The sequence below is a fragment of the Bemisia tabaci genome, chromosome 3, assembly GCF_918797505.1.
Source record: "Bemisia tabaci chromosome 3, PGI_BMITA_v3".
Taxonomy (NCBI): domain Eukaryota; kingdom Metazoa; phylum Arthropoda; class Insecta; order Hemiptera; family Aleyrodidae; genus Bemisia; species Bemisia tabaci.
In genome coordinates, this window is record NC_092795.1 from 54,753,965 (window position 1) to 54,780,298 (window position 26,334).

The following is a 26,334-nucleotide window of genomic DNA, read 5'->3' on the forward strand; positions in this document are numbered from 1 at the left end:
ACGGGCAGGTAACTATCATCTTTCACATTAATTTTAAGTCAGTCGAAAGAATTTTATTACTATTAAATTATAAAAGCATTTCTTCTGCTATGGGTCCTAACTCTATGTCAATGAACTAAATGATCTTTCAAAAAAATGAAGCCATTCATAGATTCATACCCAGCATACAGTAATATTAACTACTCGTTTTACTACTCCTTTAAATAACTTCAATGTATACCTATACTATCTCCAGAGAATGATGTTACATCCAAATTCACGGCGGAAATGACTTCTGTGCGCGTTCATTTGAGATGATGAAAAATGGAGAGGAAGAATAACGAGAGAGAGCTTCGTCAAAGAGACTTGCGCGGAGAAAACGCCTTCAATTGAGGCCACGACACCACGACACCGATACTCTACCACGACATGAGAGTTCAAATAGTTGTATCCGGCCAATTGTCCAGGGGGCCAGGGGCTCTATTTGAAGACGAACGCGGATCGTTGTGCAAAGCATAGATTTTTTATCATTAAAAAAATGTTTATGAAAGTATGAAAAAATAAAGTTTGTACATTGAAATACTCTGAAAAGTCGTATTCACTATATCACGGTCGACCTAGACATTTTTTTTTCCTTCCGGTCGGCCCGGAGCAGCAATCAACCAAATTACCATGCCAAAAGGAAAATTTCCGGAAGAACATCGAGCTCTTTGCAAATTTTTCTTGACAAAAGTCGACATTCCTTGATGGGTTTTTTTTACATTTTTCATAGAATTTTTCACACGCTCTCATTTATGGCTCATTCTAATAAGTCTGAAAGTTTCTGATTAAAACTATTTATAGTTTTTCTTTAAAAAAAAAAGAAGAAAAAAATCGTCTTGAGAAATTTGGTAAAATTTGAGTGTTCATACAGCGTTTTTTACTTTAGCGTGTCCCAGTACCAAACCGCCATCTCATAGTGTCTACTGTCAGCAAAAAACCAGTAAATATCAGGAAATGTGTTGCCATTACGGGGAAAATCAGGAAAATGGGTCATGGGTCGGAAAATTCCGACTGCGTCAAACACTTTTCACCTACATGACGTTTATTTCATGCAAAAGTGGAAAATACGAGAATTATTCTGTTGAATAAATGAAAGGGCTAGTGAAATCGAATAAGTCAATTTATCCGCTCAAAATACTAGCAAATTTCATTCAAAGTATCTGGGAAAATCAGGAAAATCCGAGATGAAATTTTAACAGACACCCTTGTTAACTTGTTCGCCCGAATTGGCTACTCCTGTTGGCGTATGCCGTGCGTGTTCCATACATCACAAATTCAATAGGGCTCCGTACTTCCAGCATGTCCAAATGTCCGCCCACATTTCTGTCAACGTAATGAAGCGTAATATTTTGCCCAAATTCAGGCTCCGCGCCTCTCATGACGCATGGCGCGTCGCTGTCGCTGGCCGGAGTTCGACATTTTCTCTGTAGTTTCTACTTTGCAAGAGTAGAATGGTCTTAGTCTAATGGCGTGCGGGTAGGACTTGGAATGGTATGAAGGAAAATGAGAGGCACAAAAAGATCTAGCAAAGCTATAAACCTCAACGAAGAAATTAAGCTGAAATAGAAAAATAGATTATTTACGTGCCCATGTTCAACTAGCTGCAGAGGAATCGCACAACAAACGTCATAAAAGAAGCAAATTGAAAACAGCTTGCGAAGAAATTTATTCATTTGAATTTGAAAAAGTGCAAAAATAATGGAATTATTTTGGAAGTAAATTCGGGCATGGACTCGAACTCAAATTATACTTTGTGCAACAAGAATTTCAAAAATATAGATAAGTTTGTTACTTTCGCTTAATTAAAGCACATATGAATTTAAATTTGATTATATTTTAGAGGAGGAAAGCTTGTAGCTACTCCCTCATAGAAACTTTAAGTAATCTTGATCATAAGAAAGAAAAAATCCCCTGGAATGGTTTGAAATCATACAATTCCAGAAATATCTTTTTTGTGTTAGTGGAAAACATTTGAACCACGTTTAGCAGAGAGGAACCAAGCCACAGCAGCTATTGCCAAATTTAATCGGGCAATTTAATTTGTAATAATGGAACGTCTCTGCGTAATCCTTTGAAAATTCTAAGGAATGTGTGTTTTACTATGCAGTAAATTCACTGAAATTCGTACGAAAATCCGCACAACCGTTTTCACGTAATAAATTAAACTATTTCATTAAATTTGGCAATATCTGCAGTCGTGGCTTGGTTCCTTTCTGCTCAACGCGGTCCATTATTTTATACATTAGAGAATAAAAGGAGGTGTTTGCATCTCGGGCATCTTGGAATTTTTTTTGGTGACGTAGGTCGGTACAGCGACTTTTATCATCGATTTTCTTGGACATGGTGTAATTTATGGAAAAAAGTAATTTTACAAAAAGCGTTTGAAATTATATCTTGAGTTGATTCGAAATCCGGATTTCGCTGACCAGGTTGTACCGACCTAAACAAACCTCAAGATGCTAACACCTCCTTTTTTCACTATGCATTTATCACATTGGTGGAGTACACATGTGCTCTTTTTATGGTAGCAATGGAAAATATTGGAAGAAGTAGGTGTGCAATTTATGAATCCGTCAAGTCATGCACTCAAGGCCGCCATCGATTTGAATCATCACGATGAAAGAATTAAAGAGCTCTTCAGTGGGGGATAAGGAGGGGGAGCGTGGGTTCAAATAATTTGATGGTTGTGAAGAGTAAATCGTCGTCAATTATTCATTTCAAGCCTTCCATCGTGCAGTTTTAAACATTTGTCCAGCGGTTGAATTTGCGGCTGCTACCCATTATGCTAATGGAAGAGACCACACCGAGAGCGGGTAGCATGAAAAACATTTGGCACGCTTTCAGGAAAAAGTTTCGGAAAATATGTTTTATCCGCCTTCTGTTGCCGATTTGTTTATTATTAAAACCGCGGAAGTAGGGAAAGCTCAGCAACGCCGTTGAAATATTTAATAACCCCGCCGACCGTTAAATATTCTCATGAATTCATAAAGCCCCATCAAGCCAAAACGAAATGGGTGTAGAGATTTTCTGTTGAACTTGTGTAAAACATAATTTTTACTTGCAAGCGCCCAGACGATAGGGAGTGCTGTTTGATTTTGACCTGCCTATGAATCATTCCACATAAACTGTACCGGGCTCGGAACCCGGACACCCCCCCCCCCCCTGATTTGGCTGAAAATTGGTATAAGAGGTCTTTACATCATTCTAAGAAACTAATTCGAAGGGTTTTCTTATCCGACGTTCCTTTCGCAAGTTATCGACACCCAAAGACGGGGTATCTTTGACTGTCCTTGGTCAGACTGTGTACTGATCCAACAAACTTTTAAAAGGTATTAAATGTTTTAAAAGTTAGACCGCTTTTTTATGTGAATTCGAAATATGCCATCGAAATTGGGCTAAAAATTAATGAATTGCGGTAATTCAGGGTTTGTTAAAATTCGTGCTGGAGCTTTAATGAAAGGAAGAATCGTGGAAAATATCTACGCATACAAATCCGCATACAAATCTTGATAATCCAAACTTAATAAAATTACTAGCATATCATTTTACTCATCCGCTAAATATTACTATAACAAAGAAAACTATTTGCAAGTATAAATAAACTGATAAGACTGAAATTAAAATCATTAATCTTACCGAAAGCTTCGAACCAATTTGTATTCAATGGATTCGTATCGGAGAGATTTCTCTAAATTTCTTTAAAAAATCAACGAAATGTCCGCGGTCAATTTTCTTTTTATTTGAGTGACTCTCTGAAAATTGAATCCTGTAACAATTTTTTTACTCATGAAACCAAAATTAATTACTGCGAAGCATTGCCCTATCTTCATCGAAAATGAGAAGATCCCCCCGGGAAAGTTTGCAACAGTGTCTTCGGCCGACGATATTCTTGGAATCAGGTGACAAAGTGGAGGATTTGAATATGAAATAGCCTCTTGGAAGAGTAGATTTAGTTGGAATGGCGGCCGACATTCGGTTGGTTATTGACCCAGCGGAGCGCATAAAGTAAACAAGAGCGAAGGCGAAGACTAGCGTGTCAGTGAGGTTACATATCGATTAATTGATTTCAATATTTAACCAAGTTGACATTTCACGCATATCGCAATGAAACTAGAGCAATTAAACAATCCCGGCTCAGCTGTCCGGCTCGTGATTATGCAAATGCTCTACGTTTTTCACCGCATCATCCGTTTGTTTCGCCCCATCAATTAGAATTCAATTACGCTTCCAGATGAAACCCAGCGCATCGTCCGTGCAACCAATACCCACCTCGCAGTGCAGTCGAAAGTTTCGAGAGCTAATGAAACTCATTCTTCAGCTGAAGTTACACGGGGTTTTCTCTCAGAAGGAACACAATTACGCATTGCGTAAGCGACTGATTTTCTGATATCTTCTGAATAAAAAACCCCATTAAGTGGGCCCATGGTGTCTATTATGGGGAAAAAAAAGCTGCAGATATTTCGTTTAGAGCTGCAGAATGAGGAAGGAATTCTATGTTGCAGTGATTGCGATAAGTTGCGATTCGATCGGAGAGTGTATCGAGATTTAATCAACGGGAATCGCCCTCTTATCGGACAGAAAATCGCAATAAATTGGGATCAAATTTCGATTTTATCGAACGCAATTTTGTGGAGATAAAATTCCGACGAGATTTAGAATAATAGCTCAGATGTTGATGATCTGAGCGATTTTATCTCCAATAAATTGTAAGAAGATAGCAATTAATTTCAAAATATCGCTATTTTTCTGTTGAAAAATGCAACTCGGGATGAAGCGTCACGCGACGTGAGGTTTGAAGCACGACAATGGATACTGGAAGACATTTTTCGCTGTAAGGCAACTTGAATACGTATTATTATGTTTGGAATTCAAAAGCACATGTTACGATATCTTAACTGTTTGAATTACGTTCAGATGCGTAAAGTGGTGGTGTCAAATTTATTAAAAGTGCCGAATGAATTTGCTTGCGACGAATAGATTTTTAATGCTGAAATGCAAACACGTGGGACAGATATAGCGGAGTTTATTCATACCCAGCGCATATTAATATTAACAGCTCGTTTTCTCCTTTAAATAACTTCAATGTATACTTTGTGTTATCTCCAGAGAATGATCTTACATCCACATTCACGGAGGAAATGACTTCTCTGCGCGTTCATTTGAGATGATACAAAATGGAGGGGAAGTATGACAAGAGAGAGCCGCGTTAAAGAGACGTGCGCGGAGAAAACGCCTTCAATCGAAGGGCTATACTCTACCACGACATGAGAGTTAAAACATTTGTATTCAGCCAATCGTGCGGGAGCTTTATTGGAAGTTGCACCGGATTGCATTTAGCAAAAAGGAACCATCGTGATTACAACGTTGTAAAATTCCTTCATAATCATCAAAGAAATCTCTCTGAATAGCAAATTATTTTTTGCTCCCCACAAAGAAATTGTTAATTTTAAAGGAAAATAATTGTGTAAATTTTAATTCTGAACATGTTTTGAGTATTTTTAAAAGGAGAGAAGAAGTTGCGTGATTTTGAAAATACTGTAATCGCGCAGGATATTTTTTGCAAAGCATGGATTTTTAATCATTTAAAAAAACAAAAATGGCGAAAAGGTATTTCTGAAGAAACACTAAAACATCAAAGCTAAAATTGTAATTATGATTAAGTTTCTCCTGTAACGAATTGCGTTTACGAACATTTCCGCCGTAAACTGTTACGTCTAGAATAGTCGACGAGGACAAGACGGTTACTTATCCCTCAGCATGGAGGGAGGGGGCGGACAAAGAGAGGAAAGAATCGAGGAAAACGAAAACAGGAAGAAAAATGAAGGATGACAGGAGGTTTCGTCGGAAAGCTTCTTTGCGTGCGATATCAGTTTCAAAGGAAATTACACGGTGACGAATCGACTCGAGCCAAGGTTCCCGGAAACATCCATCTGATTACGAGCTCCTTGACCTTAAGGATAAAATGCGTTTCGACGTACCCGCGTAGGACTACTCTCTATTGTTAACGCTAGTACACGCTGCCGTGACAAGTAAAAAACACGGATATCAGAGGGTTTACTGTCACACAGCCGAAGCACTAGCTCGGGTTCAAGATGCTCCCACCAGTCCGCAGACGAGACCAGTGGGCTCATTATAATGGAATTACATTTTGCAATAAGGGACCACTATTCCTGGCTCATTTTAGAAACTACATATATGCCATTGATTTCTCTATGCAGATACGTGCTTTTATGGAAGAGCATGAGATAGTGGTTCCTTATTGCAAAATGTAGTCCATTGGACGTATTTGGAACTATTAGCAAGTGGAAAGATGGGGTGTGCTGGTGGAAGCTGGATAAGGAACAATGTAAAATTGGATATAGTTCCTTTTGAGAAAATGAAAAAGCGGTTTTTGACATTACATCAAAAGGAACTGAGCGCTAACTCGTCAGCCGTGGGCATGTGACAAGACCCTTGTGGACAGGGCTCATGAGTTAAAGACCGTGTCGTTGATCGTCGTTGCCACTGCCCACTGACGTCACTGACACTTTATTTTTCCCATTCATTCTCATGGCCCGAGCACTAATGAGCACACCTCTTCTTTCCACTTGCACATAGTTCCATTTGGACTGCTTTATGCAAGTTGGAACCATAAATTCTGGCTCTTCTGGAAAAACGCTTATGTGCATAGGGAAACGAATGGCACATACGTTGTTTTTAAACCGGGCTAGAATTTATAGTTCCAAATTGCAAAATATAGTCCATTTAGCATAAATACGTCCTATTGATATTGATGGGCAAAGCTATAGACAAAGAAGACAAAGGGAGCGAATATTGGTAGTATATACTTGACTCCTCATAATACAATATTTACAATTCGCACGGTGAATGTTATTACAGGTCAAGATAACTCTTTACCCTATAGTACTACCGTGTCATAAATGAGGTAAACTTAAGGTAGGATTCACCATCTTTTTTTCTAGTGAATTAAAATCGTTATTGAAATCGATAGACAAATGCGATAGGCAAAAAGGAACATGGAGCGATTCTATTGGTGGGAGTGAGTATTAAACTAATTAATGGCTACTTATATGAGAGAGTTATTACTCTGAAATTTTGCATATGTCAGAGACAAAATTGAAGAACCTAGAACAAAGCTCTGATCTTTTTAGCGTGGGCGGAGGCAAGAAAGAGTGGAAAAGCATTAGGAAGGAATAAAAAATACAGTAGGACGAGATTAAGGAGGAAAAGAAGAGCATCACTTTTTTCACCTCGAAGGGGGGGGGGGGGTTCCGGGGGTCGGGGGCCTCCCTCAATTTATTTTTTGAAGCATCTATTATGCTGTTTGAGTCAATTCGTCATTAATAATTATCACATATAAGCAATTTTCTTATCGCCCCCTGACCACCACCCCCCCCCCCCGCGGATCCGCCCATGATAACGGAGAGGGAGACTCGTGAATCCGGCACGGATAAAAACTGGTAATCGGATCGGACTCTGAAATGCACGTAACCCGAAAACGGGTGAAGCGGGTCCAGTGGCGCGGCGTGAATTGCGATATATCGATTGTTATGCCATTTGAACCTATGGTAAAGACTCGATTATTAAGGTGTTCGCTGCGAACACCCTGTTTATCGATCCTTTTCCATAGGTTTAAACGGCCTAACGATCGATGTATCGCAATTCACCCGAAAACGGGTGAAGCGGGTCCCGCGAGGTTTCCACCGAGCCGGCCGCGTCCATTCTCTCCCTTGACACGGTTTCGTCGGTCATAAAAGCTGTGACAGTGCCCGCTACCCTCGCCCGCCCCTCTCCCCTGCGACAAGCCATCTGGCCGGCCGCGGCCTCCTCCCCCGCCCCCACCCCCCACGCGGCAACCACCGGCCGATCCTCGTGGCAATAAAACTTGCACGCTGCCCCCTTGACATTTCGATCAATTTGCAAGCGGCCACGCACCGACCGCGCTACCCGTCGCCGTGACGTCAAAACTGACGCGCTGAAAAATATGACGCGGTAGACGTCGAACGTGGGCCGGGCGCCTCAAGATCCGCGGCGAGAATGGGGTGAATGCAAATGTGGGAGCAGGAATTTATGGTCTTGGGTTCGTTCCTCTTTTTCATGAGGAAGGGCCTTGCTCGTAAAGCACGAATGCTGGATGAGGGGAGGTGTTTGAGCTTGCTTTGCGCATGCGGTATGAGAGAAGGGGAGTCCAGGGCTGCGTTGCGTAACGCGCTGAAATCGGCATTTTTTCGAAATTTACGATGAGGCATCGACGCGAGGTTGCAAAGTTTCGTCCAAAATTCATCACAGCGTTGCGTAACGTGCTGAAATCGGCATTTTTTCGAAAATTTACGATGAGGCATCGACGCGAAGTGGCAAATTTTCGTCCAAAATTCATCACAAAACGCTAATATGAGAGGGGTCGACGGTCAAATGGTTAGCATTTTGCATAAAGGAAACAGGAGCATCCCAATGTTGCTGGAGTTATGCAACTTACATTTTTTGCAATAAATTACTGAAAATCTTGCAAAAAATTGAATTTTTAAGGGTAATTTTCGTCTTAATTTCGCAATTTATTGGGAGCACAGGTAAAACTTGTTTAGATGACCGGTTTATATTTGCAAGATAAAAAAAGTTGCACAATCTCAGTGACATTGGAATGCTCTTGGTTACTTTTTGCAAAATGCAATCCAAATATAATCGAGCGAATAGAACACTTTTTTTTTACTATTACAACGATGTGCAAACTTGCTTTGGAGGAAGAGATAGTTGAAAATTTCGATTTTCAGCGTTACGCGTATTTCATGAACGGCTGTCTATAATTACTCTTTTTAGCCAATGGGTCTATTGCACCTTGGGTAAAATAGCCGAGAATAGTCGGTTTTGTTCACATTCTTTGTAGAATATTTTTCCACATGACTTCTCGGCGCCAGTGCACCATCATTAACCATGTCTCCATTTACAAGATTTCACGTGACACTGTTGAACTTCATCTTGTCGGATATTATCAATCATTGAAAAAACGATCACTCAACATACAGCTCATACATTCAAATTAAATAAAGGATGTATCAAAATAACAGGGACCGATTACATTGTTTTTAGCTTTTGTTTTTTTAGATTTTTTAATTCCTTTTCGACGGTTGATAATGACCGAGAGACCGGTCGGAACGTCCCGTGTTTTGTAAATTATTGTGTTTTTAAGCCTCATTCCCACCTATTCCTGTCCCATTCTATATTTATGTTCCGTAGTTGCCATACTGTGTACATTTACCTGTATCAAAAAATATAGAATAGACAATGCTTCCAAAAAAAGATGGGCAAAAAACTTCGGTTCATAAGGTACATCAAATTTGTCCGTCCAGATAGCTAGAGCTTTAGGTTTTAAGGATCTAACTTCATTTCAGGTTTTTATTAGCCATACTGCAGTGTTGTAGGGCTCGTATCTTTTTTTACTGGAGCTTATGGTGATTTGGAAGAAGTCCTGATTCTATGACCGAAGTTTCGATTACCTGAAGCGGAAACTAAGGTGTGTTGCGTTTGCACTGAGGATTAAGTTCTTGTAACCGAAGTTTGTGCCACCGACAATTTCAATGGTCGATTTTAAAACATAAAGCGAATTCAATGTGGAACTACTCAAGTTCTTGACCGTTGACAACGCAAACATCGGTACGTAATTTGATTTGAAAAATTTAGCGAATTACAAAAACCGGGGCGTAGCTCTTGTAATCGAGGTATTTTTCCCGCGTGAATTGGGCTGAAAACAAAAGAGGATACACGGGAGAATAATGTACTTCTCTCCGAGCCTTCTATTATTAACGAAACAGAGATGAAGAGGCTGCATTGTAAGTGTATGTGCAGGGGTAAAACTACTCATTGCCATGGTGCAAAGTGCACAGTGTTATATTTTTGAAGAGTGCTCAGCTTCTAACAATATGTACCTGTTATATCGACATCGGAGCAGCCCGCCTGAGGCTCAGTGAGCGAGGAGCCATTGTTGCCATCGCCTTTGATTTTTTTGCCTCGGATGAAAGTCAGTCGGAATGACAACACGAAAAAGTGTAAAAGGTGCATCCATGAGGAGAGGGAGCAGTTGAATATAAGGGGAAAAGACTGAACTGGTAGCATCGAGAATGAGGACCTTTTTCCCGATCAGATGATATTCATATTGATACGAATAGTCCTAAGAGAGTTGAGTATCGTGATCATGCATCATTTACAATTGAAAAGTTTTTAAAACTTGCCTAGAATTTAAACATCGTAGCTTACGATGCTTTGATTTTTTTTTTATTTCGGACTAACATTTTTCAGTTGTTCACGAGCTCTACGGTTAGGAACGTGTTGACAGCCGTTTTTTGAACTTGTCTTTTTCGGCGGTATATTGGTGTTTTGAATTTGTCAATGAAATCATGTTTTTCGGGCACAAATACATCTATCATGGTTTTAAAAAAATTCTTGCAGTGCCAAAATCAAATATTTTAAATATCTCTTTGAAAGTGCATTTTATATTGAATTTTTAAGGACTCATGTCAACTTCGAGTGTAAAAATATTGGACTTAAGTACGATGTTTCATGTTTTTCATCATACATGTACGATGTTTCATGTTTTTCATCATACATTGCAAATCGGATGCATACTTTTTCGTCTAGAAATTTAAAAAAGCATCAAGAGAACGAGGAAGCAAGAATTATTTTCTGAATAAGCCAATGATGGCCTATCTCTCTTTCTCTTTCCCCATCCTTCCCCCCTCTCATTTTCTTTATTTTTTCCTTGCGGTTGGCCAGTATAATTTGTATTCTAACTACCCCCCTCGAATTGATTTCTTGAAAGGCCGAGAGTGAGAAAAATAAAGGGTTTATTTATTGGAGTCATCGAGACATTCAATTTGTGCAGTCGAAGCTCCGATTTCCTGGAGGGAAAAGAGGTCAGAGGAGTATGTGACATGCAGTGGCGAGGCGTGCTTTGCGATTTATTGATTGATCTGCCATTTGAACTTATGGAGAAGAATCGATAAACAGGGTGTTCGCGATGAACACCTCAATTATCGACTCTTTACCTTGGCTTTAACCGGGGAAATATCGATAATCGATCATTCACGCCTCGCCACTGGTGTCATGGAAGGTCGGGGAAGAAACTCGATGCTGAAACTGCCCGCTTGGGGAAAGAGACTGCGCACCACAACGTAATTTACAGTGGAAATGGCTATCCCTAGCGATTCCTAATTTGATTTTTGAGGTCGCTGGTAATTTCGATCGGAAAATTATCTCTGGGACACTGCGAAATTCCCTATTTGCGTCATTAGTGTTCTTAAATTGTATCTATCAGTTTTTTATATTGAATTCGAGCAAAGCCGTCTTTTAATTTTAAAAAGACCTTGAGTCACAAGTATTCGACAAATTAATATGCAGCCACAATTTTTTCTTACAAGGCTGTCCTATTGTGCTAATCCGACCAAAAAATGTCTAAATGTCCGAACTTTTATAACTAAAAATATTCAACTTGTCTGTTGAATTCATTCACCTATCCCCCACTCTGCTGAAATAATTTTCATGGGGATTAAGCCATTTAACTCAGAATTCCCGCAGTTCAAGCTCCTGATGTGCTGAGAAACTCACCGCACAAACTCTGTCAAAGTTTAAGTTTCCGCTCGAAAGTTTCGCAGGCAAGCGTGATGTTCTTAACAGCTCAACTTTTTTATCTACAAAGTGGTTTGAGTCTTTATATACACCGATTTCAGTAAATATCGCTCAAGAGTTAGTTAGTTAATTTTATTAGAGACTTTCAGCATCTCAAGCTATCGATGTCTTTACAGGAAATTTTAAGGGTGAGTGCAAATACCAAAATTTAGATTCTTTACTCAATGGAAACAAAAAATGTCAAATTTTTGGTTAATGCCTCCTTGCATGCTCCACGCAGTATGAACTGCTGAGAGGCTAATTTGTATTAATATTAAATCGATGCCACCTTTTTCTCATTAGCTTCTTCTACTATCATACAAGCCTCATTATTTTTTTTAGCACCGAAATCGTAATTTTGATCCACTTCATTCATATTTTAATCTGCTTTAAGCAGGTGGTACACACAATTTGACATGGCAACTTAGTGAACTTACGCGTTGTTGCGATTTGGTAACCGTTTTACCTGAATTCCACGGCATTCTCGGGTCATCACGCCTACTTTGAGGATAGGCTGGCAACACTTCGTGGGAGTCCGGGAAGATGCAAAGAATGATTAATTGTCGCCTTGGGCGTGGTTTCAATTCACCGGCTAGGCGAGAGCTTAGAGTAGAAACTCTGTAGACAAACTGAACAGGAGAATAAGGGAAGTTTCGTAAAAATGTATTACACCTCATTAATAAATAGACTCTTTGTTACAGGATGATGAGCTTTTCGATCTCAATATTTCTGACCTTTCAAAATATCGCCAAACAAAAAAGTTCACAATGCTGTCCCAAAGCTGACTACCTTCAATAAATCAAGAACGTGGCAACAACGGTTTCAGTTAAAACAAAATTTTATCCTTTGTATTTTTTCCCATTTCCTCGCCAGTACCTCGCGGGAAAGGAACTCGTACCCTGGGAGATAGAGGAGGAAATATTTTAATTGATCATTTCATCGAGCGTAATTGCTCCACATTATGGTGGTCATCGTTCCGTGCAGTATCAAACCGGAGTACCTTATGTCCGTTTAAAATTTTAGCTCTGTCACAATACACTCTTCGAAACGGGAAGCTTTAAATATGCCAATTTCCCGGTAGAAGGTAAAAATTCTATAACTTGTCGATACGCTCATCACAATTTTCAAGCGCTCCTGCACAAAGTGCTTTTGTCTCTTTAGCCTCGGTTATATTGATCGCAACATACGTATATTCTCTCGATACGTTTCATGGAACTAACGAGTACGTCTTCTGAAACAGATTCCACCCTGCATTAATCCCTAAAAATATGAGAACCGGGAGCGTGGGTGTGTATCACATACTTCCGATTAAAAAAGTCATTAGAAAGCCGTAGATCCGGGATATTTTCAACGTAAATCATTAAAAAATACCCCAACAAGAGTAGGACGTATTTATGCTAAAAGGAACTTTGTGCATTGGGTTTGAGTGAGACATAGTTCCTTTTAGCATTAGTACGTCCAATAAACAATAAAAAGTCTGAATTGGACGTATTTCTGCTAAACGAAACTATGGATGAGTGGGAAAGATAAGGCTTTGCTCTAAAAAGCTGCTTAAGAAGTAATGCTAAAGTGGGCGTGATTCTCTTTGGAGAAATAGGAAAGCGGGACTTTACATTCTACCAAACAGAACTAAGCGCCGACTGTGTGCGGTACTCATGAGCCGTGGGCGTGGGAAAAGAGGGTTGTGGACAGGGCTCATGAGTTAAAGCGGATCACGAACGATCGCGCCGAACGAACAGCGGCTTCGTCGCCGCTGACGTCACTGGTGCTCTATAATTCCCGTTCATTCTTACGACCTTCGACTAACAGGCATTCCCCTTCTTTTCCACCTGCTTCTTGTTCCGTTCAGCGGAAATACGTCCAAATAACGATCAGCATTACCTATATTGCGAGTGCTATTGCGAGACCCAGTCTTTTCAGGTTCAGGAAAGGATGGCAACAGCTAAGAACGTTGATTTATTGGATGACTCGGGTCTGCGTTGTCGTGTCGCGGAGGACATGAACAAGTAGCTATGAAGGGGCGGTTCATTCACTCTCACACACGTTCAAACCGAAGGTTAATTTATTCTTCGTTAAGAATAAATCCGTGAAAAGCATCGTATTGTAAAGCCGCAAAATGCACGTACTCTTTTAAATTCGTGACGTCTAACGAACCTAACATTTATTTAAAATTAATTATCCAGCTCACTCAGAAGAATAGACAGCTAGAAAATCTCTTAAGAAAACTTTTACTGAAACTAGGGAACTACTAGAAAAATTTCTTTGCCGCTCAGCGAAGCACGTAATAAAATCAAACTATTCCATCCTAAGTAGAAAAATTGCTTCTATTGTGAGCTTTTTTATTCCCCGCGTTTACGTTGTTTCCGTTAGTCCTAACAAAAGCTGTGGAGAAAACTGATTCCTCGGGCAATTGTATCGGTTTTTCTCAGTACGCTCATGACGGCGCAGAGATACAACTATTCGTGCTCGATGGATGTCCATGTTGCATCTGCAAAATTGAAGGAGCGGTGGCGCTTGCGTGTACTCTGTATGTACTCGCAGAGTTCCGGTCTATGCTGCCGATGAAGTGTCGGTCAGATTCGTCAGGAAAGATAAACGTTTCTCCTATATTCGACTGTGTCAATACTTGATTTTTCCCCCTCTTTCTCCTATTCGGTGTCTGATTATTTTTTGGGGGGATCTTATTTTCAGGCCTATATCTGGACGTATTTCTGCCGAACGGAACTATATGCATTAAGACATGAGCCCTGTGGCCCATAAGAATATATGCATAATAGGGCTCATATCAAAATGCACATAGTTCCGTTTGGCAGAAATGTGTCCATCCAAAACTCGTATGTACCGGTTCCCTACAACCCGCGAGCCACGTGTTTTTAGCAACTGTTGGGCCAATTTGACCGGGCTTGAGCATCATTGGGTTTAATTTTGGGTCGTCCATCAACAATTTCAAATCAAATATCGGTGGCTAACGAGCAATTCCGCCTCTCTGTAAACTGACTATTTTTTGGAGCGAAAGAAAACTCAGCCATTTTTGTAATTGGACGTATTTCTATCAAACGGAACTATGTGTATTAAGACATGAGCCCTGAGACCCATTAGAATATATGCATTACAGGGCTCACGTCACAATGCACATAGTTCCGTTTGATAGAAATCCGTCCAATTTTAAGGTCAGATTTGCAAATTTGCCACATATTACAGCATCATCGCAGCGCTCTCCTACAGAGTGTGAAAAAAACTAAAATCATCAGCTTGCATATTTTATACTGTAGAATGCGGGAAAGTCACTGATTCTTTTTTGCCGAAGTTGTCAGTCAGGTGGTATTGTCCGATAGCCCGTATTATGAGCTCAGTGCACTCTTTCAATCAGCAATTTAGCCACAAAACACATCGCAAGATATGGATTACATTTTGCATAAAGGGACCACTATCTCTGGCTCTCTCATGAAAGCACATATCTGCATAGGGAAATCAATGGCATGCATGTTGTTTCTAAAATGGGCCAGTAATAGTGGTTCCTTATTGCAAAATGTAATCCACATGGTCCCTTGCATATACTCCCAATGCGGCAAAGTAGAAGGAATAAACCAAAAAATCCCTCAAAGACTTGCTGTCTTTAAAAGGTCTACTGTATTAAGTGTATTTAGGAAATCAAATCCCTCTTAATAGACACTCCTGCGTGCATCACGCAGTTTTTCTAGGGCATAGCCTTATCCGTTACACAGCGGCGTAATTCAACGGATCGGTGGTAGAGCCGGTGCATTATTGATGAATGAACGTATTCGTTGGAACTTAAGGACACAGCCGTGGCAATCATCAACATGCGAGTACACGTCTCTGCGCGGTTGTCAGCTGTAAAAAGTAGACGAATTTATAAACGTGTCAATCAAGAAGTGAAGAAGTTTGGTGGTTCTTCGTGGTAAATTTGGCTGCGTCAGGCGTATTACACATTCGAGGCTACTTCCCAGACGACCTACTCCAAGTTTACTTTTTCTTCCCCAACGTAAATATGCAGAAGTTTTGTCTGGAAAATGCTGAAGAGAACTCACGTCTTTTACGTATTTTGTTTTCCCTCCTCTTGTTCCCTTCTTCATATTCATATTGAAACAACTTTTCCAATAACCCGAGTTTCTTACATCCGATATTAATACCAAATATCCACTACCTACTTGTACACTGGTTCCATAACCATAGCTATATGAGGAATTTGTATTTAATATGCACTGCATCTAGTAATCTGATTTCTAAAATGTCTGAAATCTGCAAAATTGGTTCAAAAGCTAAGAGTGACATAAGGAGAAGTCAGATGAAGTTAAGATGAGCAGGTAGATAATTGAACAGAATTAGCGTCAAAAAGTTGAGGTAAAGAACGGAAGTTGGACAAATCCTCAACTTTTCTTCAGCCGGAAGTAATACATTATTTACACCTCCAAATGCACTTAACGGACCCTGCACAGAGGTCTACAGTATGAGGATGCTCATTCAGGTCGCGGTACTCCTTTTTTTTTTCAAGGTTTAAAATCGCACAACAGTCAACAAAAGATTGCAGGCGATATCGCACAAGTATTTGTCATGTTGTTCTATATCTTGGAACTCGTTAAAATTTTCAAAAAATGCTCTTTCAGATCACAGTTTTTTTTTTTTTTTTTTGATCATTCTTACCGTGAAAGAATCCTTCAAGTAGCAAAGAAGTGAATATCTCATCCCTCTGAAAAGCTTCAATAACCTTCGACCTAGAGGGATGAGCCCATTTCAAGAGCGCGTTCTTCTTTAGCGAGGAAAAATACTGGATTTCAGTGGCGTGGCGTGCTCTGCGATATATCGATTGATCCGCTATGTAAACCTATGAAAAAAGATCAATAAACAGGGTGCTTGCAACAAACACCTTTTAATGATCGATTCTTTACCGTAGCTTCAAATGAGAAAATATCGATGATCGATCATTCACGCCTCGTCTCTGACTGGATTTTATTCTTGGAAAAAAGCCTGCGGGCGCGCGGGCATTTGGCCCCGAAAATTTTCGAAGGGAATCTCTCTCACGCTGAGTAAAAACGTCGTGTGAACTTTCAGATGTTGCCAAATTTCCTTTGATAAAGCAAACTTGCGGATATTTTCCCTCTACTTTTACTAGGAATTTTATTCGTAATTTGATCGAATGTGCGTCTGAAAATTTCAGGGGGGAAATGTTCATCGCTATCTTCTAAAATATACATATTATTCGAGGAAACTTGGTAATATTCGAGTGGTTTTACTGCGTTTCTTTTTAGCACGGCAAATCTGTTCGCACCAGTGGCGTGGCGTGAATAATCGATTATCGATATCTCGCCATTTGAAGCTATGGTAAAGAATCGACTACTAAGGTGTTCGCTGCGAACACCCTGATAATCGATCTTTTTTCATAGGTTTAAGTGGCATAACAATCGATTTTTCGCAATTCACGCCACGCCACTGGTTCGCACGCGTCCTGCGGGGCCGGAACCCGCATTTGGCAACGCTTGAACATCAGGCTCATCCGACCCAGCCCAAGAAATCAAATCCCTTAATAGATCCATGCTTAAAATAAATGACCTACTTCTGATTAACGCTGTCAAATTATTTTCCTTGTATCATCATAAACTTTTAGCTCCTTTCCTACCTCCGTTGGAATTATTTACAGAATAATGATAATGGGACGATGCAATGCTACCTTCTCGTAGATTTATTTATTTTTTATTTTATTTTGTTTTTTTGTGGCTTCTTTGTAAAATGATGACGATGAGTTGATTATATCGTTAAATAGCGTTTTTTATTGAAAAGGTTCTTTACTGTCGATCAAATCTTTCAATGGAACACTAGTCAGGTACGAATCCAAGCATTCCGATGTATGTTTGAATGTTTCTTTTTCAATTTTCACGATTTGCAGAACGAAAATTACTGACATAAACTCCAAACCAAGATAAAACGCTTTTACTTAACATTTGTTGCGAAAAATCTGAATCCTGCGCCGTCCGCAGCGCGCATGGCGCACGACCCGCCTTTCATTATTACACTTCATCTGGAGTTGAGAGTTCAATTATTACTTCACACGACCATTGTGTAATTTAAAAGTCGAAAATTTGAAGGAAAACAAAGAAAAATTACACGATTCACGAGTTACTCCGCTAGGGATCTCTCCTGGCAAAAAATCGTTCCCTACCCGCCAGTGGCGTGGCGTGACTATATCCGGTAGGCGTTCGGTAGGAGTGTTAACTTTAGGGGGGGGGGGGTCAGAAAGGTTCACTCCCCTTCCTTAAAGGGGGGTTCGGGGGGCCTCCCCCGGAAACTTTTTAAAAAATGAAGCCGCAAGAACACGATTTTAACCCTTTCTGGTGAAAATTGTGCTGGTAAATTGTCATTGAAATTTTGTTCTTTTTACCGATCGTTTTCCTGTAATTTATTTTGTTAAATGATAACGTATTTTCGCAACACGCACCTGCAGAGAGAGGTGAGAGAGGGAGACGGGGAAACTGGGAGTTGCGGCCCGCAGGCGCAGGAGGGGAAGCGGAGGGCGAATCGCGGCATAGAGGAAATTCGGCGGTTCGCATACCCCTGCGGACCACTGCTATAGGAAACAGCTGGACTGATGAGCGGCTTTCCTCCCTCGTTCTTTTCCCCTCCCTTTTCTATCTGCTTTTCTCCGCGAGCGCGGTCCGCACTCGTCTCCGAACCCAATGCTCACGGTCCGCTCTGCGCCGCGCGCCGGTGCCTCTCCTCTCTCGCGTACCCTTTGCCCCTTCATCATTGCACCCAGGTTCTCCCTCCTCACCGTACGCAGATCATCCAGGTTCGGTAGCCGGTGCGGACCACGCGTCACAGGATTTTCTCTCTCCGCCGCGCCACATGCCGCTGTCGGAAGCCAAGCACCCGATACTTATTTGCGATCTACTATTCTGTATTCTGTATTGCTTCCCACATTCTTAGCCATAATTTAATAATTGTTTCAAAATATTTTAGGGTGTTCGGCGAACACTGCGAACCTATGGACGCCACGCCACTGCTACCCGCCCGCTGGGAGAGTCGTGGCGCGTGCTGTTAGCTCGAAACGTGCACTGACGCCTGCAAACCTAAAGGGCTACTTCACGCATTGCGCAATGCTTGAAGTATCTCCTTAGGTTTGTAAGGGGCTACTTCACGCATTGCGCAATGCTTGAAGTATTCCCTTAGGTTTGTAGGCGTCAGTGCGCATTTCGAGCTGGCCGAAGCGTGCCATAAACTTTCCCACAATTAATAGGTCAGGGTGTCAAAGTATTGGGGATTTGACTTCAAATTCGAAATTAGCGACTCAAAAAACATGGGTAATGAAATTTTCGAGATCTTTCAGTCATTATCCGACTTATTTCTTCCTAAATTCGAGTTTTGGACCATAGTACGGCGCGCGGTGGCGTTATGAAATTCTCCCGTGTGCTCAATCTTAGTTTGAACATCGTGTAACAGCTGAGCCGAGGCGCCGAGTTTGACGTGGCATATTTCCATCCCGAAAGACTGTCGTGATAACTTCCAATGTGCGATTTGACTCACGCACTTTTGTTTTTTCGTAAGCGGGACCTTTAAATTTTTGCTTCGAAAAACATCAGATAGATAGTTAATTAGGAGTTGATTTTCGCCATTTTTATCGCGCAAAACTTGTTTTACGTTCGAAATTGTAAAAAAGAAACATGTATCATAACGCTTAAATTCTAGCTCAATGTCCAGTGGTCCGTACTTTTACCTTTTTATGCATATATTTCGCATACTTCATGCGAGCAGCGGGAAAGAGAAATAATTGAATCAAGGTAAAAAACCGAGCTTCAAGTGGTGTCGGAGAAGAATAATTAATAACAGAGCGGGCACTGACGCAAAAGGCGAAACTTATTACAAAGTGATGACATGGTCGGGCAGTCCTCCTTCAACGTTGTCGGCTCCCCGCGCGCATGAAGGGGGCATCCTTCCCCTCGGCATTGCTCCATGTGGGAAATTAAACGAATCCCTCGGAAATCAGCAACTTCCCTCCGCCCAAGGGACAGGTGAAATTCGAGCCAACGCTCTCGCCTCGGGATGTCGTGGGATCAAGCTACCCCGTAAAGTTTGAACGAAGCTTACAGGGTCAGGGGGTGGGGAGCACATTTGCATGGGCGAGCGGGGGCTGGGGCTGGGGGGGAGGGTTATCTCAGTCTCAACTCCGTTGATGGAGTGCCGATGATTACCCGAAGCCGACACTCGCGTGTTGGCACTCATCACGGAAACAGAGGTCGCGACAACCGGTGCTCCTGTAACCATGGAAACGCGCATTAGACCAATTCGCATTTCCACCGTGGGAACCCGCGTTTTATGACGCCGCCGAACCTGGTTTCAAACGTAGGAGACACCTCGCCACCACTTACGCCGGGAGGGCATTGTTTCAAGATCATTGGATTTTTTCACCTTCGGGATAGTGGCATTCTTGATTGTTACATTGGTCACAGGCCAGTTCAACCGACTATTTCCACAATAAGTAGGCTAATTTTTAAAATGGAATAGGAAATGATTGTTATGTAAGGCTTAAATGAACTAATTGAAGCAATATTGCCAGTTTTTCAAGATGAAACGGAGATATCATGTTCTGAAATTTCTTCGTTTTGCTCGAGAGAAACCTAGAAATTAGCACACTGGAAAAAAACACATTGGATCTAGAGTCCTGACTCTTAAATAAATCAACAAGAAAAAGTACTCTTGATTCAATCAGAATCTATCGTAAATCAAGATCCAAGCCTCTTAATTGAAGCGGATTTTGTTTTGATTCAAGCAAAACTCCGATTGAATCAAGGGTAATTTTTCTTGTCAATGTTTTCAAGAGTCTGGACTCTAGATCCAATGTGTTTTTTTTTCCAGTGCATAATCGTTTTTGAAAACACCATTTTGAACTTGTGTAGCCACTTTGCATTTCCCTAAGGTATGGCAATAATTAGCCTGCCGGGCAAGAGTAGAGCTGCGCACACATTATATTGAAAACCTAATATTTTATAGTATTCAAAACCAATAATTTAGAAACGGTGCACATTTCAACGAAGTGCAACCTTAGGCTGAAATACAACCCGAGAGTTTGCTCCGCTGTAATCTTTCATCTGAGCAAAATTCCATTGACCTGCTCCATTCTCAAGAAAAAGGGATGATTTTTACGGATATTCAATTATCTGTTAATCAGAGAACTGCCGGTTTTTAATTAAGCGGAGAATGTTATCCTTCGTTTGCTGTAATTTGATCCTGTGTACAGTGATATGTTCCTGGAAAAGCATGGTCTTTTCGAAAAATTAATCTGTATTTTGTTTTGGTTTTGTTTCAGAGTGAGAGTTGAATATTACGTTAATGAAAATACATTTAAAGAGAGGCTGCAACTTTACTTCGTGAAAAATCAAAGATCGAGTAAGTATTATCTCACTCCTACTTTCACCAATAAATTAATTACAGTTTCATTTGTTTTTTTTTGCTCTCTCGTAAATCAGGTCCATATAGACCAGAGAAAATCTTTGTTTCACGCACACGGAAAAAAGAGGCAGGAGTTATGACCCAACTTGGGCATTTCCAAATGAGTGTGGTAGTAGCCTAATAAATTAGGTTACTAACCCGAATGTCGCGGTGCTACCACAATTAATTGAAAATGCCCTTTTTTTCCATGTTGTATTGTGGCAAGCAACACTTCGCCTGCATACATTTTCAAGGGAGAAATTGTGACCGAAGCCACACATGTTGCCTGACAACCTTTTCGTGGGCGTTTTGGTTGATCTGAATGTAGCACAATATTTGCTCTTCATAATTGCTCTGAGGCGAGGTACCCGAAATAGTGGTGTCGGCGTTTGTGGCTTGTTAATAATTTGACTCGGTGTGATTTTTCATCGGGGTCGGTCACAAAAATACCTGAAGATATTTGGACTGCATTTTGCAATTTTGAACTATAATTTCTGGCTCAGTTTATAAACTACGCGGGTACCATTAGTTTTGCATGAGTTTTAACAGATTAACCACAAACTGTAGTTCCTGATCGCAAAATGAAATCCATTTCATTCCCTGTGGTTCAGATATTGTTGGTGATATTGATGGTACCCTGTGGTGGTGAAATTTGCGGAGTTAACCATAGATTTATACCTATGATGGTTGAAGTGGTTCTAAATCAAGGGTTTTCAGTTTGGTTAGAAAATTGAAGGTCATTAAAAAGCTTAAATAAGTGTTGATCTTTTAAATCAATCATTATAAACCCGCCTATCTTTAGTGAGAGTCACTTAACTTTGATACCGCAAATGAGGCCATTATGAGGTCCCTACCGCACGGTAACAATGTACCAGCCACCGACGCTGATGGGTAAAAATTCTGCAGACACAAGATTACCAGGAAAGATATCGATGATCTTTAATTCCGATTGGCTTATACCACAGCATTTCACAAATCCAAGTTTGCAATTATGCAGGGGACGCTTTTTGCTATTTCTCACGAACGAAGAATTCTGAGAAGACGCGCAACTTCCGCATTTAAACAAAGTCAAACGGAACTCGTTGTTTCTAGAAGAAAACACGTATTCATTTTTACATGAGCCTCAAGCGACATCATAGTACTTGTGTCTTAAGGCCATCTTAAAATAGACGTGTTCTCTTTTAGGAACAACTCGTTCAACTTTGCACTCGTTGCGTTGACAGTCGGAAGCCCTCACTCTCTCTCCCTCCCTCGGCCTCCCTCCGTCTCTTTTTTTTATTCTGTCTACCGCTTACCCTCTTATGTTTGATTGTATGATAAAATAAAATAAATAAACAACGAATGGGTTTACAAGGTTAAACAAGTTGGTTTTTGCAATCGCTAGCGATAGCAATATTAGTCATGGGAACTTTAGCTTCTGGGATATGAAAATTTTAAGGTACAGTTCGTTTGCAGTATCTTCAGAATTGAAGGGGCTATGTAATTTTGTGTCAACATCTCTTTTTTAACATTTTTAATTTTTTTTTCTTTGCATACAAGAAAGCTGTTATTTACCAATTATTTATTTTCGTTGGATTATACATGGTTTTCGGAAGTTAACGCATTTAACTTTCAGTTTCGCTTTTTCGGCGTAAAGTATGATATTTTTACTCTACACATATGCCCGAATACGCATCATAAGTGACCTATGTGCCTCCTAAGTTGCCGTTTTTTCATTCAAATAGATGTAACTAAAATGTTCGATGTGCTCTATACTACTTTCATGTCATTGCTTTATTTATTTTTGAAAAAAGAAAATACCATCATTAATTTGGGCGAACAGAGAAAATATACATCAATATTTGGGTCAACATCCCCTGATTATATAACGGATGAATATATTAGTATATCTGTATCAAAAAACTTAGCTTTTGTCTTCAGAGATACACTGATTCTAGTCCAAGTCAATTTGTTTTATTGAAAAGACAAAAAAACAAAAAAACAAAAAACAAAAAAACAAAAAAAAAAACAACTGAAATGTTAGACATACTATTTTCATGTCTTTCTATTTGTATCAATAGGTACATCTTGCTTAACTTACGAACGTTGAATGCAAATAAACTTTATTGAAAAAAAGAAAATAACGTCATTAATTTGGGGAAACATGTGGCTGATTATATGAAGGAGGTATATTCCAGTATTTTTGTTTAACATATTAACTCACGAGAAAATGTTCGTACATTTATCATCTAGTATTAATTATTTTTTGATGATTGGTCTAAAATATTCAATACAACCATTAAAAATTAACTCCCATCGCCGGGTATCGAACTCCCGATCACCTATTGCCCGCACCTTAACAAAAAAATGCGGCGCCTCAGTCAACTAGGCTACCACAGATCCACGGTTGGTCGAAAAAAAATAGCATTTAAAAGACTCGGACGATGGGCGGGACTTATCACAAGAGTTGTCCTTGAGCGATTCGCGTCTTCGATATGAGAGAAACGAGCTAAGCGCCTTTCTCTGTGAGACATTGTTTGCCTATGCTATCATGTGTCTCGAGGTTCATCCCAGCGTGCATTCCGATCGCGGCAGTTGAGCTAAGGCAATATTTGCGTATCCATGAATTAAATCAATCAATCGAGGTCTGATTTTGACTTATTTGTCCGTACCGATTCCTCCAGAGCAATTTTCCACCTTGTACGATGGTTATTATGTCTTTATTTCTATTTGTAAAATTTGAGGTGGGATAATGGCGGCTTCTCAAGAGCAACGAGGTAGGCGATCTTTTCTGCACCAACGAACAGAAAACTGATGGCGAAAAGTAACCAATCGGAACCTCCCAAAAAAAAGAATTTGCCTAAAATCGGAACTTCGTGGTTCTGCGCAGATTTACCAGTCAGACGCGACATCTCAAGGAGAAAAAAAACTCGCGGAAAGCGAATTTTAGAATTCTACACAACCTGACGTAGAGACATGATTGGCTAAAAAACACAACGATTTTTGATACATCCGAAAATGAAGCAAAAATCGAACACTGGGCGAAACGCTCAAGGTCGCATAGGCATAGGGAATCCCATAGCGATGGCAACGGAACGATTCTAATATCATGGGGAACTCCGTTCCCATGACAAAAACAGAATATAAGCACGACCAGGACGTTTTGGGTCAACTACATTCCCATTCTCAACCTGAACAAAAATCTATTTGAAAAATTAAATCAAGAAAGTGAGCATGCAACTTTTTTTTGTTTTAATTTTTTAAATCGTAGCTTTTTTCTAGTTGTGAATGGGCATGTAATTGACCGGAAACGTCCTGGTTGTGTTTATATCCTGTTTTTAGCCCTTCACATACATTTGTTGTTACTTTATTACTTTTTATCGTTGTGGATTGCGTTGCGTGCTATTGCGATGTGTCTCTCATACTATTTTGATTGTATGTAAATCATGAGAAATAAGTGCCTTTTTGCTTGCTTGTTTTTCAGGTTTACGGATTCGAATAGCAAATCTTCTTTTCAAGCTTGTAACATGTTTCTTATACATATGTCGAGTAACGACAGACCGCGACCCTACGTATGCAGCATGGTAAGAAAACAATGCAATTAGTGTTCCTGGTCGTAATCCATGCTCACCAATTTTCACCTCACGAATCGTCGATCCTCTGACGTAAGGGCGTATCTCGATTCCCACATGAGCCCCAGAAAGCGTGGATTTATATGTAAAACAGGGCTCACGTGGAAATCAAGATAAGCCCTTTCGTCAGAGGGGCGACGAAATCTCTTCACCGTTATCAAAATCCGCACGAAGAGAGGATCCGTCTATACTGCAGGCTTCAGCTGCGGTTTTCCTTTAAACGGTAGATAAAGATGCCTTTCATCTTCTTCTTGGCACAAAGCGTCGCAAGGGTGCTGGAAGAAAGGCAAAAGGCGAGGGATATTCTCCGAATCTCCGAACAACCGAGATATTCAATTGAAAGAGGGAGCATGAAAGGAAAGAAATATGATACATGGGTGTGTGCGTTACGCCTGCTTTTGACACTGGTAGCGACTCAAAGTGAAGCGAGTTTCACACAAAGCTGAAAAAATATCAAAACATTGTTTATTCTCGAAACACCAGTGTTTAATAAATGGTACTGCTCTACGATTGGCAAAAAATTCTACGAGTAATCTGCGCTATTGCAAGCTTCCCGTTTTGAGAATTAAAGCATGAACCAGTGGAGCGTCTCAAAAACAACTCTTTTCCCCCCCTAACTTTTCTCAAAAAATGGCTGTATTGAAGTTCAATGAATTATCACAGAGAATTTTTATACAGTGTATCTGCATTTGTCGTTACTTTTTCAATTGTGCGCTTCTGCGACTAAAAACTACTTAGCTCAGTCATAAGTTGAGCCTCATGTAAATATTTGCTAGATTTATGGCGGCCGGCCACGTGTAGCACCAATCTGCACTGCCCTCTCGCAACAGCCCGCGCTGTTTGGTGCTATGTGTGGTTGACCTCCACACCCGTGCGCTAGCAGAGATGGCCAATCCGCGACGAACTGAGAGGCGCGAGGCGCTGATTGGTCGGTGGCGGGAAAGCTGTGTGAGCTGGAAGCCAACGCAGTATCGTTTTTTAGCTTTAAATTTTTCTAGGTTAAAAATTATTTGAGCTCAAACTTACATATTGATTCTTGTGTTTTTAAATGCGTGTCGATTTATTGTGTAGTTGGATTTTTAGTCCAGCAAGAATAACACGTTCAGAACCGCGCTGGGTTGAGACAATTATGACTTTCGAATTTCAAATTTCCTTCACTTTTTTACGCTTTGATGACGCATTAATTTCCAGAAATGAAACTCATGCAATTCGAGGGTCGTCAAGAAAGTAACGTTCCCTACATTTTACCTTCCAAATGTAAAGAGGTAAATCAAATTGGTAAAAAACAGATATCAGACATACTCTAATCTTTAAAATAAGTTAAGTTTTTGCAAATCGGCCAAGGATTTCGCGAAAAAATTCAATTTTACTGAGACAACCTCCTATCGCCGCGTGCCCACCTCCGGAGTCAGAATGCGCGGAGAGTCAATTATTTCAAACTTGGGTTATCGCCGCTGAATAGCAATGAAAAGGAATTCAAAAGTTTTTATTGTGTAGACCTTACCTCACTTTTTGACGTAGTCTCCGCTTCTATTTGTGAATTAGTATCAGTATAGCAGCTTCGTGATGCTTTCGGCGTAGAAGATCTTGTCTTGGCACCGATACCACA

At 40.4% G+C, this 26,334-nt stretch overlaps 1 protein-coding gene across 1 annotated transcript in view; it reads left to right on the forward strand.

The window, feature by feature from the left end:
- Positions 1 to 26,334, forward strand: part of SLO2 (slowpoke 2) — a 318,661-nt gene that overhangs the window by 234,469 nt on the left and 57,858 nt on the right. The window contains exons 3-4 of the mRNA XM_019045466.2: positions 20,993 to 21,072; positions 24,578 to 24,677. Coding sequence (XP_018901011.1) covers positions 20,993 to 21,072; positions 24,578 to 24,677 — 180 coding nt within the window. The remainder of the gene's footprint in view (positions 1 to 20,992; positions 21,073 to 24,577; positions 24,678 to 26,334) is intronic.